The sequence below is a fragment of the Calliopsis andreniformis genome, chromosome 9 (assembly GCF_051401765.1).
Source record: "Calliopsis andreniformis isolate RMS-2024a chromosome 9, iyCalAndr_principal, whole genome shotgun sequence".
Classification (NCBI taxonomy): Eukaryota; Metazoa; Arthropoda; class Insecta; order Hymenoptera; family Andrenidae; genus Calliopsis; species Calliopsis andreniformis.
Window position 1 is genome coordinate 3941307 of NC_135070.1, and position 17434 is coordinate 3958740.

General features: G+C 29.0%; 5 protein-coding genes across 11 annotated transcripts; 3 read left to right on the forward strand and 2 right to left on the reverse strand.

The window, feature by feature from the left end:
- Positions 1–147: 147 nt before the first annotated feature.
- Gmppa (GDP-mannose pyrophosphorylase A) lies at positions 148–2180 on the reverse strand. Its single transcript, XM_076384288.1, has 5 exons — positions 2044–2180; positions 1275–1851; positions 924–1200; positions 507–771; positions 148–438 (listed from the first exon to the last, which is right to left on the reverse strand). Exons 1-5 carry the CDS (start codon positions 2084–2086, stop codon positions 338–340), a joined length of 1263 nt encoding a protein of 420 aa, XP_076240403.1. The 5' UTR covers positions 2087–2180; the 3' UTR covers positions 148–337.
- LOC143182950 (uncharacterized) lies at positions 1601–5985 on the forward strand. Its single transcript, XM_076384287.1, has 6 exons — positions 1601–1714; positions 3689–3820; positions 3879–4016; positions 4109–4935; positions 5008–5557; positions 5685–5985. Exons 3-6 carry the CDS (start codon positions 3918–3920, stop codon positions 5859–5861), a joined length of 1653 nt encoding a protein of 550 aa, XP_076240402.1. The 5' UTR covers positions 1601–1714; positions 3689–3820; positions 3879–3917; the 3' UTR covers positions 5862–5985.
- Positions 2431–7940, reverse strand: Colt (carnitine/acylcarnitine carrier protein colt, mitochondrial). 2 transcript variants are annotated; one of them, XM_076384290.1, is made up of 6 exons: positions 7764–7902; positions 7347–7429; positions 6595–6709; positions 6174–6485; positions 2988–3161; positions 2431–2901 (listed from the first exon to the last, which is right to left on the reverse strand). In XM_076384290.1, exons 3-6 carry the CDS (start codon positions 6692–6694, stop codon positions 2714–2716), a joined length of 774 nt encoding a protein of 257 aa, XP_076240405.1. In that variant the 5' UTR covers positions 6695–6709; positions 7347–7429; positions 7764–7902; the 3' UTR covers positions 2431–2713. The 2 variants fall into 2 exon arrangements, with proteins under 2 accessions (XP_076240405.1, XP_076240404.1); XM_076384289.1 differs by lacking the exon at positions 7347–7429 and having other exon boundaries at positions 7764–7940.
- Positions 7941–8381: 441 nt separating this feature from the next.
- Positions 8382–12199, forward strand: Ampkalpha (AMP-activated protein kinase alpha subunit). Of its 4 annotated transcripts, XM_076384082.1 has the most exons (10): positions 8404–8583; positions 9035–9148; positions 9337–9478; positions 9547–9785; positions 10015–10221; positions 10295–10400; positions 10544–10878; positions 11426–11589; positions 11725–11887; positions 11960–12199. In XM_076384082.1, the coding sequence occupies exons 2-10, from the start codon at positions 9046–9048 to the stop codon at positions 12049–12051; spliced, it is 1551 nt and encodes a 516-aa protein (XP_076240197.1). In that variant the 5' UTR covers positions 8404–8583; positions 9035–9045; the 3' UTR covers positions 12052–12199. The 4 variants fall into 4 exon arrangements, with proteins under 4 accessions (XP_076240196.1, XP_076240195.1, XP_076240194.1 ...); XM_076384081.1 differs by having other exon boundaries at positions 8382–8499; positions 11725–12199; XM_076384080.1 differs by having other exon boundaries at positions 8401–8622; positions 11725–12199.
- Positions 12200–12343: 144 nt separating this feature from the next.
- Positions 12344–17378, forward strand: Crk (Crk proto-oncogene, adaptor protein). 3 transcript variants are annotated; one of them, XM_076384084.1, is made up of 5 exons: positions 12344–12907; positions 13070–13298; positions 13621–13976; positions 14084–14361; positions 17208–17378. In XM_076384084.1, exons 2-5 carry the CDS (start codon positions 13264–13266, stop codon positions 17376–17378), a joined length of 840 nt encoding a protein of 279 aa, XP_076240199.1. In that variant the 5' UTR covers positions 12344–12907; positions 13070–13263. The 3 variants fall into 3 exon arrangements, with proteins under 3 accessions (XP_076240199.1, XP_076240200.1, XP_076240198.1); XM_076384085.1 differs by lacking the exon at positions 17208–17378 and adding an exon at positions 14461–15900; XM_076384083.1 differs by lacking the exon at positions 17208–17378 and having other exon boundaries at positions 14084–15900.
- Positions 17379–17434: the final 56 nt, after the last annotated feature.

Here is a 17434-nt window from a genome sequence, read left to right on the forward strand (position 1 = left end):
AGAATAAAATATATGATACAAACACTGAAAAATTTTATATACATATTCCTTTTTATACTATATACGATATATTTTGTATATATTAAACAATTATGTACAAAAAATGTATTAAAAAACATTTTAGTAAATATTTTGTGAATCTAAATGTTGTGCATCAATATTAATTTGACAGTAAAATGCTTATTTTTGTGCGGAAATATCAATTTTATAAGTCAATACTTTTAAATACTTACAAGTTAATAAGACAAAATTTTGGTACAAAACGATCTTTTCTAGATGAACCTTAATTTAGATATTTTAAGTAACTGAAATTTAAATCATGTAAAGCACGAATATCTTAAAGAATAATTTCATTCTTAAAGTTTCTTGTAAGCTCTTTGTGCGGTAGGACAATAGAATTCAATAATATTTTCTCTGCTGCCAAATGTACACTTGTACCTAAAACGTAAGTCGTGAAAATACATAATTCTATTAATTTCAAAAATATTAATTAATAAGATAATTACCAAGAATTGTTATAGAAGGATTTAATTTTCCATTGGCGTTAAACAAAGGCAAATTTTCCATTTTTGCAAATGGTTTGTTAGGATTAGGATCACATGGTGTTCCCTCTATACGTGACCATTCGCCTACATAACTACCTTTTCCTACTATACTATGGAGTATTATGGAATGTGCTCGAATGTAAGCATTAGCTAATATAATTGATTCTCTTATTCTAACCCCTGGAGCAATAACAGTGTTAGGACCTATGCTTACATTTGGACCCAACTGTAAATAAAATGGTGCTTTATATTTAAATCTATTTTGGATATATATATATATATATATCCAACTATATTTAAATACTTTTTTCAAAAGTAACTATTGTTCGATCTTGGCAATGCTTTCTACACGTGAAAATAAAAGAAAGATTGTCTTACCACTGCTGTTGAATGTACAGTTGCTGAAGGATGAATGTAAACATCACCAATAATATGACAAGGTCCATTGGTTGCAGAAACTAACCAATTTGGATGCTTTGATCTATACAGTGCTAAATAATGACGATTAGCATATATGGCTGAGTTTGCTGTTTTAACTTGTGACCACCATTTCAGAACAGGTAATGCAAATAAACGACCAGTTTCTGCCAATCTTGTTAATATGTCTTGCTCTAGAGATATATGAGCTGGATCTTTTCCATTACCATTAAATTGTCTATAAATTATATCATTGTAAATAATAGTTTTGGAATTTGTAAAAAATAACAGTAATATTCTAAAGAATCTTACGTAAAATTTTCTTGTTGCTGTCCAGTATAAAAGACATCTGCTATAGTTTGAAAAATATCTAATGAAGTAAGATAGATTCCACAATTGATTAGTGTTGAAACAAAAGTTGACGGTTTCTCTACATAATGGGTAACTTGTCCTTCTTTATCTAGAACCATACATCCATAATTCAAAGACTGCTGTCTAGTTGCTTCTGTGGCCATGATAGTAAGCAATGCTTGTTTCTGTGTATGAAATTCAACTATCTCTTGTAGAGGAAAATCAGCACAGACATCACCATTCATTATGAAAAAATATGTAGGACCTCCTGATCGTATTTGATCACGAAAATGGTAAATACCACCAGCAGTTCCTAATGGAGTAAACTCTTGAAGATACCTTATCGTTATACCATATGTAGTTGAATTTTCTTGAATAAATTGAGACAAGTCAACAGCAAGGTATGAACCAATTATTAATATTTCACTAAGATTTTCTATTTTTGAACATGCTTCTATATGGTGTTGTATGACTGGTAATCCAGCAACTGGAAATAGTGGCTTTGGTATATCCAACGAAAGGGGCCTAAATCTGGTTCCTGAAAATGTTTTAATTATTATAAGCAGACAAGAATTGATTAGAGTTTATTTTTATTTAATATGATAGCATTAAATATTATTTCAATAAACATTTTTATATTCTGTACTATTATTTACAATAACATTTAAGGTTATATTTTGTATATTATAAAATCTGTTCTTTTAGAATAATTGCATTTGTAAAAACAAACCTTTCGAAGGCCCTCCAATTAGTATCACTGCTTTTAATATCATTTTTTTTTAAACTAAATGAAATTATAGTATAAAATTAAAGAGTATTTCTGCCACGATGTCAAGAGTTAGTTCTGATAAGTTTAGGAACACGTCAAAATTTGTAAGTTCATAAATTCCAATCCAATGGATAGGATAAGATAACTATAATTTCCCGGCAAGTTACAAGAACGGCACAAATATGGATAAGCTTTGAACAAAGCAATCATCACAATTATGATTGCACATGTATATACAGAGTAAAATATATAATTAAATTTCTTTCATACATTATTTATTTAAATTTTATGAAGCATTAGAAGTATGAGTAATTTAAAAGCTTATACGATTGAAGGTACAATATCAATATTAACTTTATTTATGATCTTAACAATCTTATATAAAAAATTAACAAAATAGAGGTTCTAAAATAAAAACAAAATATGTATGAGAATTACATAACAATATAATAATTGAACTGCAAATGGTAGTGGTTTTATGATGCTGTTACACTAATTTTATATTTATAGCATGTAATATAAAATTTGTACAATACTAGAGATATATACTGTGAATAGAAAGTTTAAACAATATTAAAAATACTGGCTGCATATATGTCTCATAAAAAATTGTCACGTGTAAAAGTTTGTATTATAAATTGGGTAACACTAAATTTAAGAAATTCATGGCAATTTCAAATCCAAGGAAACATGCTGCATTTGCTGGAAATGCACGAAGCATCACAGGTACACATCCTTTGTACAATGCTTTTGGTCCTTCATTTTTCATTAAAAGTATAAAAACATCTCGAATTCCGTTTTTGTAAGTACCTTCAGGAGCTAACAAAAATTTATAATCATATTAATGTTCAAGTTGAAAAGAAAGAATAAGTTAATCAATTGTAAAATGTCTAAATATTGTATACCACTTTGTAGACGGCTTTTTAATACATCAGGTGGCATCCCAACTATCCAATTTGCAATACCAGCACAACCACCAGCCAAAATTGTAGAAACTATTCCAATACTTCCACCTTGAGGAGTCATCCAATTTTTCAGACATTCATATGTCATAAAATACATTCCACTGGCAGGAATATCTGAAAATTGTATTGTTATAAAACAAAACATATGCAATCGTAAAAAAATAAAGAAGAGTCTTCTAAAATATTAACAAATTTAGGCATTTGGATAGCACATGTAGATGAAAAATGAAAATTTAATATAACAACTTTGAATAAAGAATATGTTCCACCTTGGTCTACGTAATCCAAACATCTTATGGAAACGTTATTTATAATTATAAAGTAAGAATAGTACGTGTGGGTTGCTAGATAGGAAACATCCTGTTTGATAGGGAACATCAAGGCAGATAGATAACATTTAACAAAATTCAGTTTCCTTCAAACCAGCGTACCATCACTGGTTTTAAGATCCATCTTTCTTTATTCCATAAATTTTACACGGATTATAATGTTTACTTTGATTCTTATTATCACTTTGATGGTATATAAATCTTTTTCCTATTTAAAATAAGTTTAACATGTTTAGACATCATGTTACTCATGCAAATCTATAGATAAAGTTAATTAAACAATGAACTAATATATACATATGTGTCATTTAGAACAAGTGTTTTGGACAAGTAATTGATATTGGTGGCGTTTGGGAAGTAAAATGTCCACAAGGATGTTCTTGCGAGGTTCAAAGATTTGCTGATTTGCCTTTACAGCAATGGATTCAAAATAATCAAGACCAGGTATAATCACTATCTGGTTTAATCGTTTTCAGATTTAACTAATTATTTCTTTTAACAGAACCTATCCAGTGATATTGATTTTTATTTTGGTTTAAACATGGGTCATTCTATAACTAATGATTTTTTGAGAGTAGCAATCTGTGTTGTTGCAGAAGATTATGAAGAACTTTTGAATAAACTTCCATCAGATATACAGGTCAGTGTAATGAACATAAATACTTTAATTATTTTATATAATTGAAGTAATGCTAATGAAATATTCAGAATTAATGTACATCAATGTTTTAGATTTTTACAATACTTGAGTCCGGAGTAGGAGACTTTGAAATTCTCTTACAATCTACAACATTTCAACGTTTTACAGATCTCATATCGTTAGACATACAAGGCATAGATTACAATGAATCCAGGCAGAAAAATTTAAGCAATAAACAAACAAAACAAGGTGGAATCATGTTATCTGTAGATTCTTTATATCCATTAGGCTCAAATCTCCTTTACTTGAATTTGGAACGAGTGAAGCTAACTAGTCTGAGCCCTACAAGAAGAAATAAAGCCAATCTCGTGGTTAAACCAATGACTACAATTATTGATGATGAAAATAATAACAAGCAATTGTTAAATAATATTACTCAAAGTACAGGACATAGATTAATATTTTTAAGTCAGCAAAATAATGGAAAAAGTGATGATAAAGAAATACTTCCTTATGATGTTTATAAACAAGAAATGGAGGGTTACAAAGAAACTATTGGACTTTTTACTGGCTTGGGAGCTTTAACTCATTTAAGAGTGTATGACTGTGCCTTGAAAGATGTAACATGGCATATGTTTGATGGTTTAAACAGTCTTGTTCATCTTTCATTAGAGAAAAATAGTCTAAAATTTATTCCAGAATTTTGTTTCTATGGCACCCCTAATTTAAAAGTACTTTCTCTTGCAAGCAATGAACTGTTAACACTTAAAAGTGTTGACTTAGCTGGTTTATTAATGCTCGAGGATCTTGATTTAAGAGGGAATAATTTAACATTTTTATCAGAATTATCATTTCCTCCCTTCCCTATGCTGAAGGTTGCAGATTTTCGAGAAAATCCTTTGGATTCCGTGTTTCCGAGGTATTGATATTTCATATAACTTCTTTTAAATAATATAATATGGTAAAATAAAATAATATTATTTAATTTTAGCACTTTCGAAATTATGAATACAACACTAAAACTGTATTTGGGAGGTGAAGATTCAAAACTGTATTTACAGAAGAACTCTTTCTTGGGATTACGTCAACTTCAGATTTTACATCTATATAATTTAGAAATACCTGTATTGGAACGCTTTGTATTTCAAGGAATGCCAGAATTGTTAGAACTGAAAGCACGTGGAAATATTTCAAGCATAGAATTTGATGCATTTATAGATTTAATCAAATTAGTGGACCTTGACCTAAGTTATTGCCATATTCGTAAAATATCCATGGATGCATTTTATGGATTGGGAAATCTCAAATGCATAGATCTATCTAATAATGAATTAGAATTTATCCCACCTGGATTATTTGGAGCGCAACAGCAAAAGGAACTTAAAGAAGTTAATCTTTCAAGAAATAAGTTAACTTCACTACCTTTGGATTTTTTCAAAATGTTACGTACTTCGAACAAACAGACACATTTAATAAGTATAAGATTAGATGGTAATTCTTGGGATTGTACTTGTTCTATGGCTACATGGAATCCACAATTGGTAGGTAAAATAATGCTCTTTGATTTTAATTAAACTATAATTTTTAAAATATTAATATGTAAACCTGAGTTATGAAACTATTATACACATACATATAACATAAGAATTATAATTTAATGAAAAATAGGTAAATAGATTAAGAGAAACAGCACCACGATGTTCAACACCAAAAAGATTAAAAAACTGGGGAGTATTTTATGCATTACGCAAAGGTGGTTTAGAATGCAGGACTTTGAAGAGAAGATACTTGAAAAAATCCCTTATAGTAAAAAACTATTATGAAGATAACAATATAATCAGCTAGCTAATTTATAAACAATTAATGTATATGTATAAAAAACGTAAAATTAAAGAGTACATAAACTCTTTTAATTTTCAATTTTTATAAAATAATTTTATTGTTTGTGTTTGTATGTTTTAGTAAAAGAATATTTTAAGATTTTATCAGTACTGTACTATAAACTTGTGCATAGGTGGATATACAATAATATATAGAAATAAGAAAGTTTAAAATAAATGTGACACAATTCAATAAATAATGATAAAAAAAAGTATTCTATTAAAGTTTGTGCATCATAAAAATAAAATATAAAAGTAGATGATCAATTTTACGTACCTCTAAGAAGAGTGGCACAGGTACCTTTATAAATAGTTCTTATTCCTCCCTCTTTGTAAAGCTGCTTAACGCAGTCAATAGGTCCCTTATACTTTGGTTTTGCATCATCATGTTGAATTTGTAGTAGACATTTTATTCTTTCACCAGGTGCCATTATAATAGTTGTAAATATACCACTGAATGCACCAGCAGCAAATAATTGTAAAGGTGTCAGTTCTTCATCATGCTGTCTTATTAATTTCTTCCCAAGACCAAATCCATAAAAACTTATGGCAAATATTGGAGCTACACCACATAAAGGTGCACCCATACCTGGAAAAAAGTACTGAAAAACTGATTCTATTTAAACTATACAATGCATACAATGTATAATATTTATTATATTAATTACATGGTATCAAAGAATAACAGTTATCCAAACCTTTATATAATCCACGTATTCCTTCTTTTGCTATTGTTTTCCTAGCACAGTCTAATGTTCCATTATATAAAGCTACTCCATTTGGACCTGGTAGGGGCATAGTTTGAAGACGAACCTGTTAAGAACAATATTTCTCCTCAAATTTCAGAATATTTTCTTCTTTTAAATCACTAAAAATTATAAGAAATACTACAATCTAATTCTTGAAAGGATGAAAATAAAATAAAAATATATAAATTTATGTAACAAGGTGTCTTTCTAACTGTAATTGATCCACCAATAATTTGCTTCTGTTGTATTAAAGATGAAAATGAAAGAAATTAGAAAAGTAAATTTAAAAAATAAGTAGTATAACAAGAAGTTTATATATATACATATATATATATGTAGTAAGAAAATACTGTAATCAGTACTATCATTCCCTCCTTAATTTTATTACTCAAGGTAGAAAAAATTCTTTCGTTATTTCCTATGACATATGAATTAAGATTTATTCGTTCTGGTTATTTGTTCTTATAATATAAAGTGTGTAACATAAAAATATTTATAAATAAAATAGAAAACTTTCTTTTATATACCATATAATAAAAGAGAAACATTGTAGGAGGCTCTATAAATAAAATATTTCAAATTGTTATGTATGAAATTTTTTTAAAATGTATGAATGTTTCGGATGAAAGGAATAACTTAAAACTCTTTCAAATCTAGATTTATGTGGAAAACATTATCAACACATACAATGCTTCTTTTACCTAACATGTCCATTATGAGAGCCATTCCTCTTCACAGAAAAAAGTTCAATCCTAAGTAGGACTGAATAATCCTACTTGGATGGCTGAAAAATGGGGGATGAATTTTTACATTGAGCCTTACAGAAGCTTTTGCGGTACCCTAGACATCTTTTTCATAACTTACAAATATTAAAGTTACATTTTCCATTTATAATTTTTTAATGAAATGGAAAATACCATCATAAATAATTTCATATAAATTCAATGCTTATTAATTGCCAATAAATAATAATTTGCATACAGTAACTCAACTTAAGTTTATTGAATTTATAATACACAATATAACTATAGTAAATATTTCGGTTCAAAAATCCGAAATACTTTATTTATTAATAGACAATTTTTTCTAATTAACAAACCATAATATTATAACCTTACTTTTATTGTGTCCAAAGGATGTCCTGTAATTACTGTACAAATTCCACCGAAACCTCCGCTTAAAAAATATTTTACAGGACTTTCTTTATTTGACATTTTGAAGCAGTCTAATTATCACAGTTATTCTTTATGTTACGAGTTAATATATTTAAAAGTGCTCACACACTTTTTCCTTTCGCCCCCGATATTTTTAATAGATAGAGGAATGTAAACGAATGTAAAGAGTGTGTTCACGTGACATGTAGTTATAGTAATTTAAGAAATAAATTAATTACTAGCATTAATGAATAACATTGTGCTAATCTTTTATTGGAAAATCATTGAATGATTATTACGTGTATTTAAAGGAAACGGAAAATTATTTTGAAGCCAAATATAAAACGTCAAAGATATATATTGTATGTAATATTATATTTGATAATCGAATTCGATGATTTCCGAATCGAATCAAATGAAGAGATATCAATTTACGAAGAAATTAAAATCTTTAAATTCATTTTTTGTACATAACTCGCAAAGATGAAGTTAAATAAATTTCACATAAACCGCCACGGATTTACGATAGCAATTCACACACATACACACATATGTATTTATATGTATAGCATACAGGTTCTGAGCAGTTCTGAGCCTATGAAACACTTCAGTGATCTACGGTTCCAGATTTCTAACTTTTTATAAATCAAAAATAGCAATATAAAATTTGTTAGTAATTTCCTGTTTTTTTAGTTACATGGTAAATAATCGAAACGTCGCTTTGAGTGACTATGTAGTAGTGTCTTATTAAGATAATAAGTGTCAGACATGTAAATAGAATCAGGTGATTGAAATTATTAGTGATCTGATTTTCAATTTTACGGTATATTCTCTTTTATTTTTATTTTAATATTGTTCGATGTTATTCTCTTTTCCCATCTGTGTGTTTTTCTAAAGATTGCAAAACTAATGTTACCTATATTTCTCTTTTATAGTCCAGTTGACCTTGCTTCAAGTTCTAAGGAATTTATTAGATTGATATAAATAATTAATTGCATTAAATTTTATTTGCAATGGTTCGTTTTGACACTCCATGTGCTACTTAAATTTATATATCTCTGAACTATAGTTTTTTTTTAATGTCATTTGTTTTAAGTGTTGCTTGAGTAAAGTTTATCTCTGTAACAATCATTTTGTCTGTACTCTGTGGTATCTTAATCATATTCTGATTGACGGAGTGCATTAATTTACTAAAACAGATTACGATAATGCTTTTAATTTGTTACAATTCACAGAAACATCAATAATGTCAGAAAAGATTCCATCTAATCAACCACAGCCTATCGTTAAGATAGGTCACTACACGCTTGGACAAACTCTAGGTGTTGGTACATTTGGTAAAGTAAAAAGTATGTATGTTATTATTATTTTTCATTTAATCTTTTTAATGATCTTTTTAAGATTTAAACTTTAAATCTTCTCTCAAATCTTCTCTTAAAAACTCATTAAAGAACATAATTATATCATACTTAAAGATTATAAGAATTTATAAATAATTTATCCTTAAATGAAGAATATAATTAAATTCTTCTTGTAGTTGGTGAACATGTTTTAACAAAACATAAAGTTGCTGTAAAAATTTTAAATCGGCAAAAGATCAAAAGTTTAGATGTGGTTGGAAAAATTCGAAGAGAAATACAAAATCTTAAACTTTTTAGACATCCTCATATCATCAAATTGTAAGTAAATGATACTATGTGCCATAATTTTTAGATAATTATCATTTAATTTTTGATTGTTTAACTAGGTATCAAGTTATAAGTACACCTACAGATATATTCATGATAATGGAATATGTATCAGGTGGAGAATTATTTGATTATATTGTGAAACATGGAAAGCTTAAAGAATATGAAGCAAGAAGATTTTTCCAACAGATTATTTCTGGTGTAGATTATTGTCACAGACATATGATAGTTCATCGTGATTTAAAGCCAGAAAATCTGCTTTTAGATCATAATTTACATGTAAAAATAGCAGACTTTGGTAATGAAATATACATAGAAGGTTTAATCAAAATGTGAGGCATTCATAAATTTAATTTTAATTTCTTTATAGAGTTTATTTTTACAAATTTCAAATTTCCTTATGAAATAAAACTTTCAAAAAACCATGTTTGTAAATAAATATAATTCATACAAAATTATATGAATGTCTGCATATTCTACATGGAAATGAAACATTCTACATATATCGTAATTTAATAAAATTACAGGATTATCTAATATGATGATGGATGGAGAATTTTTACGTACTTCTTGTGGTTCTCCAAATTATGCAGCGCCAGAAGTAATTTCAGGTAAACTCTATGCTGGTCCAGAAGTGGATATTTGGTCATGTGGAATTATATTATATGCTTTACTTTGTGGTACTTTACCATTTGACGATGAGCATGTGCAAACTCTCTTCCGTAAAATCAAATGTAAGTAATACATATCTAGTTCTTAGCTTAGTGTTCTACATTACATGTACTATAATATGAAATTTTGTTTTAGCTGGTATTTTTCCTATTCCTGAGTATTTAAATAAAAGTGTTGTAAGCCTTTTGTGCCACATGTTACAAGTGGATCCTATGAAAAGAGCAACCATAGAAGATATCAAGTATGTAAAATTTTATGTAATTTAATTTTATAATTTAGTCCAATTTTGGTTTGCCAATATTTTATATGTATAAGAGGGATTTATCTTTAAACAGGGTGTATTTATTTCATATGAAATAATTATAAACATTAATTTTGTTATAGAAAGCATGAATGGTTTCAAAAGGATTTACCCACATATTTATTCCCATCACCCGTTGAACAAGATTCTTCTGTAATCGATATAGATGCAGTAAACGAAGTTTGTGAAAAATTTAATGTAAAAGAAGCAGAAGTTCATTCTGCATTATTAGGTGGAGATCCTCATGACCAATTGGCAATTGCTTATCATTTGATAATAGACAATAAAAGAATCGCGGACGAGGCTGCAAAGGCAGAATTGAAAGACTTCTATGTAGCCTCTAGTCCACCTCCTGTAGCTTTTAGCCCTAATGATGCCAGTAGCAGTCCTCTGAGGCCACATCCTGAGAGAATCGCACGTATGTTACAAATCTGTAGAATTTATAATTTATTAAATTTAAAATAGTATGTAATATTGTATCACAACTTATTTAGACGGGCTGCGAGATACCCTAATCGCGTATGCGAACGCGAAGACTCGAGGAACTGTTAGAAACAATTCTAGGTATGTTTTATAGGAACAGAAGGTACCGTTTCGCGTAGATACATATTTCTTGGTTTGTGGATCGAAGATGGAGTGTAGGGGAAAATTCTGATACCCGCCAAGACTCCGATTCTTTCAATTGTAGGATTTTCCAATGTAACAGTCCCTTTCGTCTTATAATCATCTATATAAAGGTTTTCACGACTCGCCAAAAATACTGTTTTATTCCTAAGGACATTTTTTGACAAACCCGAAGTCTCTTTATATCAATTCTTGAAGTGTGAGTTACGCGAGCACGCAATACAACGTCGACAACTTTGCCTCGCAGCCCGTTTCATATTTGTAGCTAATTTCTATACACTATTTACAGTATGTACAAATTACAGTTTTATTTATACAACATATATTTAATATAATTGCAGCATTACGGGAACGACAAAGTTCTCAAGGAAGTACATCGTCTCAGACGCAAGGTAATCGTGGTACTCCAATAAAACGGGCTAAATGGCACTTAGGAATTCGATCACAATCTAAACCCCATGATATCATGAATGAGGTTTATCGTGCTATGAAGGCGCTTAATTTTGTAAGATTTCTTTTTCATTTAATTGTTATCCAAAATAATGTATTTTATTTTATTAGCTATTTACGAAAGATATTTTAAATTTGTTAGATTAAACCTATTCATGTTTCATGTTAATGTGCATATTTGTATTTTTAGGAATGGAAAATTATAAATACTTACAGTGTCAGTGTACGCCAGAAGAATAACATAACTGACAGATATAGTAAGATGTCGTTACAACTTTATCAAGTTGATTACAAAAGTTATTTATTAGATTTCAAGTCTTTATCCAGTGAAGAAGGAGAGGATATAGGGCGAGGTAAAATTGCAGTTATTTTACAAAATTTTTTAATTATATATAAAGTGTTATATTTTGCGAAAATGATTTTAGATCCTACACTTCCACCACCTCAAGCAACAGGTCATCACACAATGGAATTTTTTGAAATGTGCGCAGCATTAATCACACAATTAGCTCGATAAATTTGCTGCATAGTTATGAGTCACTGTTTTTCAGAATTATGTTAAGTAAAACTGATATCCAGTTTTATTTCTTGTTTTCATTACAATACGTATCATGTAATTTCCAAAATAGGGGGGAGGCGAATTTAAAATAAACAAGAAAAATGAATGTTGATTTCATAACTCTTAATTATGAAATTTTATAATCTTTCTAGAAATACAAATAGAAGAGGAAATAAATCTATGAAAACTTAAATATCTTTTTAAAATTTGTCGTTTTAATATCTTGTATAAAAATATTTTAATGATTAGGAATATTTTCCTGTTATGAAATGTTATTACATGTATGTAGGTCGTAACAAAATAAATTATCTTTTTTAAAATGAATGCCAAATAAATAAAAGATTGTAGTTACTCCATTAAAACGTTAGATAGCGCTAAAAAGTAGTTTTGTCACAGATCCTTATGAGTTTCCTCTCTGTTCATTGTTCTATATCCAGTTCGAAGAACTCGAAGTCGAACTCGAACTCGAACAAATCATTGGCTCCTGTTTTTATGTCATAGCTGGTTATAGCATAGCTTTCGGTGGAATATGCTGGCGACCATTTTCGCGAGTGTGTAAGTCGGGAGAGTTTTCCGAGAAGTAAGCGTGCGTAGATAAGCATACCACGTGCGTCGTATCCCTGTATAATTGCAAAAGAGGATAGGACAAAGTGGCGACATATCCAAGCGAGGTTTCAACCTCAAAAGAAAGAATAGAGGAAGTAAGGGCTCTTGCGTTGAACATGTTTGCATTTGATTCAAACGGATACGCAACTTCACACGATACTCATTGACAAGTGATCCCGAGTTGATTAATGATGACTATTGACGAAAGGTTTGCGAACGTATTATTTACCAGAGATAGCACGTTCTTCAGTTTGGAGACGGTTTTAAACACTGCATTCGACTGTCGGCAACAGCTTTGCGAGAGGGCTGTTTAGTTTTTACTATGCAGACGTTTAAACCACTTCGAGAACGGTGCTCTTTGATATTGCAGGATTCACGAAAAAAGAGAGGGACTTGGAGACTTGTTCGGGATTTGAACCCGGGCCTCCTCCGTCCCGGACAAGGCGGCCCTGTTCAGCTTTTTACTTTTTCCGGCTCCTTTTCTCGCATACAGTAGCAGAGGCGCTTCCGTATTATTCCAGACTACCGATTTTGTTTTAATCGTGATTACATAGTTGTGAAACAATGGCTGCTACATTCGATCAATATGATAAATCCAGGTAAATAAAAGAATTTTCACTTGCATGATTTTGCTGTTTCAATAGGATTTTCCGATGTGTCCGCAACGTATAAACACTTATTTGATCTAGAATTAACCTGTAAAGTTAGAACATCACAGTTGCTCAATCTTTCTATTAAGTTGTTCAGAATGAAATTAATTTTTTTTTTTCCTTCAAAACCTTTATGTATAGACACAAACTGTTTTTTTAATTAAACCAATGAGGTTGTAAATCTAAGGTTATTACCTTTAAAGTAAACCCCTTAACACAATCATCTGTTAAAATCTATCGCTAAAAACTATTTTTTATTACACCTTTTCAGTTGGTATTTTGGCGCAATGTCACGTCAAGATGCCTCGGATTTGCTAATGGGTGAAAAAGAAGGTGGTGTGTTTTTAGTACGTGACAGCACATCGATACATGGAGACTTTGTTTTATGCGTACGAGAAGACAGCAAGGTTAGCCATTACATAATAAATAAAATTCAGCAGGGCGATCAAATACGTTATCGGATTGGAGATCAATTGTTTCCTGATATTCCCAATCTTTTGGCTTTTTACAAATTACATTACTTGGACACAACGCCATTGATCAGGCCTGCCCCTAAAAAGACACAGAGAGTAATAGCAAAATATGATTTTGAAGGTAACGATCCTGATGATTTACCTTTTAGGAAAGGTTGGTACATCTTATTCTTTTTCTTTTAATACATTAATTACCAATGAAAAAAGATAACTACTCCTTATTAGTAATTCAATTGAATGACAATATTTTCTTTATTCCAGGTGAAATTCTCACAATAATATCCAAAGATGAAGAACAGTGGTGGACTGCTAAAAATAGTCATGGTAAAACTGGTTCTGTCCCAGTCCCATATGTTCAAAAATATGAAGAGGACAATCATTCGGTTATGGAAAATAATTCACGGCCAGAAAGCGGAGAAAGTTCAACTGTGAATTCAAATTCTGTACAAGTTTCCACTTCACAAATGCCTTATCCAGAAAGTGGACAGGGGACCACCCGTAGATCAAATATTCAACGAACATTGCCAGCCTTTGCAAAGGTAAAACAAGCAAGGGTACCAAATGCATATGATAAAACTGCCCTAAAACTAGAAGTTGGAGATGTTATAAAAGTAACAAAGACTAATATAAATGGTCAGTGGGAAGGTGAATTGCATGGCAAGGTCGGCCACTTTCCGTTCACGCACGTTGAGTTTGTAGATAATGAGACTGGAGAAGACAATCAGGAAATTTAACGGAGGTCTTCCGAGTGTGATGAGCAATGAAGTTAATTTGGAGAGTTCTACATTGACAATTTAGATTTATATTAGCAGCTATCCTATGTACCGGTACATAGAATCAGCCCTTTTTATCAAATTCTATATAGTATTAGTAAACTCAAGGTAGAACATAGTTTTGACTGAAATTTTGTATGTGTTAAGTTAAAAAAAATTGTAAATTTGTATATTCAATGATTATCGGTAAAATTTGCCTGCTTATTTTGCATAAACTAAATTTTTATTGCTACTGTTAAACATTCCTTGCATGTATCTGGATAATATTTCGTCATTTATAAATCCAATGAAATTTGTTTGAGATTTAAACTTCACGAAGATTAATTTTGTGCAATGTGTAAAAGGACGCCAGTTTTTTCAACTTATTCTATGTTACTAAGTTTCGTTAATGAAGGATGAACATAATGTTTACTAAAAAAGGAAGCTAAGTATATAAAGTATAAATATAAAATATTTTTCCTACATAATAACAGTGTTATATAAAAAAGTGTATTAAATTTCAAATATTGAATATGAAATATTTGAATAAGCATATTACTTTTTTTCAAGAAGTGTTCCTTTAATAAATCTATAAGAATATAATATTATTATGAAAAACGCTTTACGTTTTTTTAATAAAGCACAATATATTTATATCCAACAAATATTTAAAGCAAAAGAATATCATTTTATTGTCAATATTTTTTTAGTAATAATTATACATTTATGTAACTTGTTAAAGTATATCTAATATTTACGTATTTCTTTTCATTCAAGCTAACAATAATTTCAATTTCTCTAGTCATAAAGTGACATTAAAAGAACCATACAATCATGTCATTTATTGACTAATACTACCTTTTAAGCATTACAAAATCATTCCGTTCTTTTTGAGGAAAATTTGTACCGGTACATATCGTGCTGCTTAGCCATAGGTTGTGCCACAAACGGAGCAACATTTCTACTAGAATATTCTATTTATCGACGGAACTGTTAACCGCATTACAATTGTAATTATAAATAAATCATATTAACTATATATTGATATGTAATTACATAAGTTGCGATATCATGTAAGTTTTCTAAGAGTAAAAACTGCGAATTTACGTTTCTAAGTACATGGTATTATCGTCATGATTGTAAGTTATCAGAATTACTTGTTAATATGTAATTATACAAATTGTAATAACACTTTAGTTTTGTAAAAACAGTAGTAACTTCAAAGTTCCGCTTCATGCTATATATATACATTAATTTTACCATAATCATAGTCTTATATGAATAATTAATGTACATTATATATTATTAATGTATAATTATGTTAGTCAATTACATCGTGATTTTTGTAAGAATAACAAATTTTTTAAAATTCTTTTTAATGATAAAGCTAGTATAAATGCAGTTATGTATGTATAAATACATTTTAATATATATATATTTACACATTATTATATATTTGTATAAATTGTAATTTTATCTTACAGTTTAATCGATGGTTTCTCTAATATTTTTATATAACTACATACATATTGGCAACTTTAAAGTTTTGCTCATGATGATATGTATTAATCGCGTTTAAGTATAATTTTATACATGTAAGTTGTACGTATATTATGTGTAATCATGTAAAAGAAGAAACAATTGTAATTTTCTGCATTTCTAGAAGTATTTACAATTGAGATTGTACCTTTTAATTCACCACAAAAATTGTTTTATCATAAATTTTACTTTATTAATGAATAGTTACGTATATACAAATTGTATTCTTATCTACATACAATTATCCAATCTGATAATTGTTGTATATTTTAAAAATGAAAATTTATATACTTAAAAGAATTTGCATTATTAAATTGACTACAATTGCATATGAACTGGATAACAAACTTTCATATGTATAAAAAATTAGATAGTTAAAAACAGAATCATTAGTTCACAAATATGATTGCAAGTTGTAAGCAGTATTAATTTCTTTTTTATGAATGCTAAAAATGCACATTATGATAGAAGTAAAATCGAATATTCTAAATTATTATAAAATAGATGCTTTATACACTTAATCTTTATCTTACTCGTATTGACACACATACATATGCATGTGTGTATATATGTATGTACGCACATTATACACACATGTGGAGAAGTAAGTATAGAAATTTTATAAACGTTTAAATATAAACTTTCTACATTTTTATATCTATTATTTATATTTCAATTTACAAGGATACTAAGCTAATTAATCCAGATGACATAATTTTAAGAGACAGACGTATTTCTGTATATTTGATTGATTTAATTAAATTATTTTACGATTGTTATAATAAGAAAAAATTTTATATAAAATATTGCGTATTTTTATTGTAGTTTTATGTAATTAATTGAAATACACAATACAGTTTAAAAATATTCTTCTTGGCTTGCATTGTGTTAGAAAACTTACAGCAACATTTTATCTTATTAAAACAGAATAAAATATAGATATTATGTAAAAATAATATTAAACTTTAAATGTGAAAAAAAAGTAATTTTAAAATATACACGTATGTAGTTCGCTTTAACATTCTAAACATAATACGTTAGAGAACAAAAGTTACTTGTACGCGCATGTCAGGTAAATACTCTTTTCATTACAGTTGTATGCCGCCATATGCTTTCACGATTTCCTTCCCGCCAAATTTCCATTCTTGCTTTACTGGACACTGGACACCAACAACCCAACAAGTGGTGACAGCGGTAATTGGAAGCAACTCATCGGAGTGTGCATACGCATTTGTTCAACTATTACATTAAATGAGTTAAATTAAACCATCACTGTCGTATTTTCTTTGTAAGTCAGTGTATTGAATAAGTAACGTGAGTT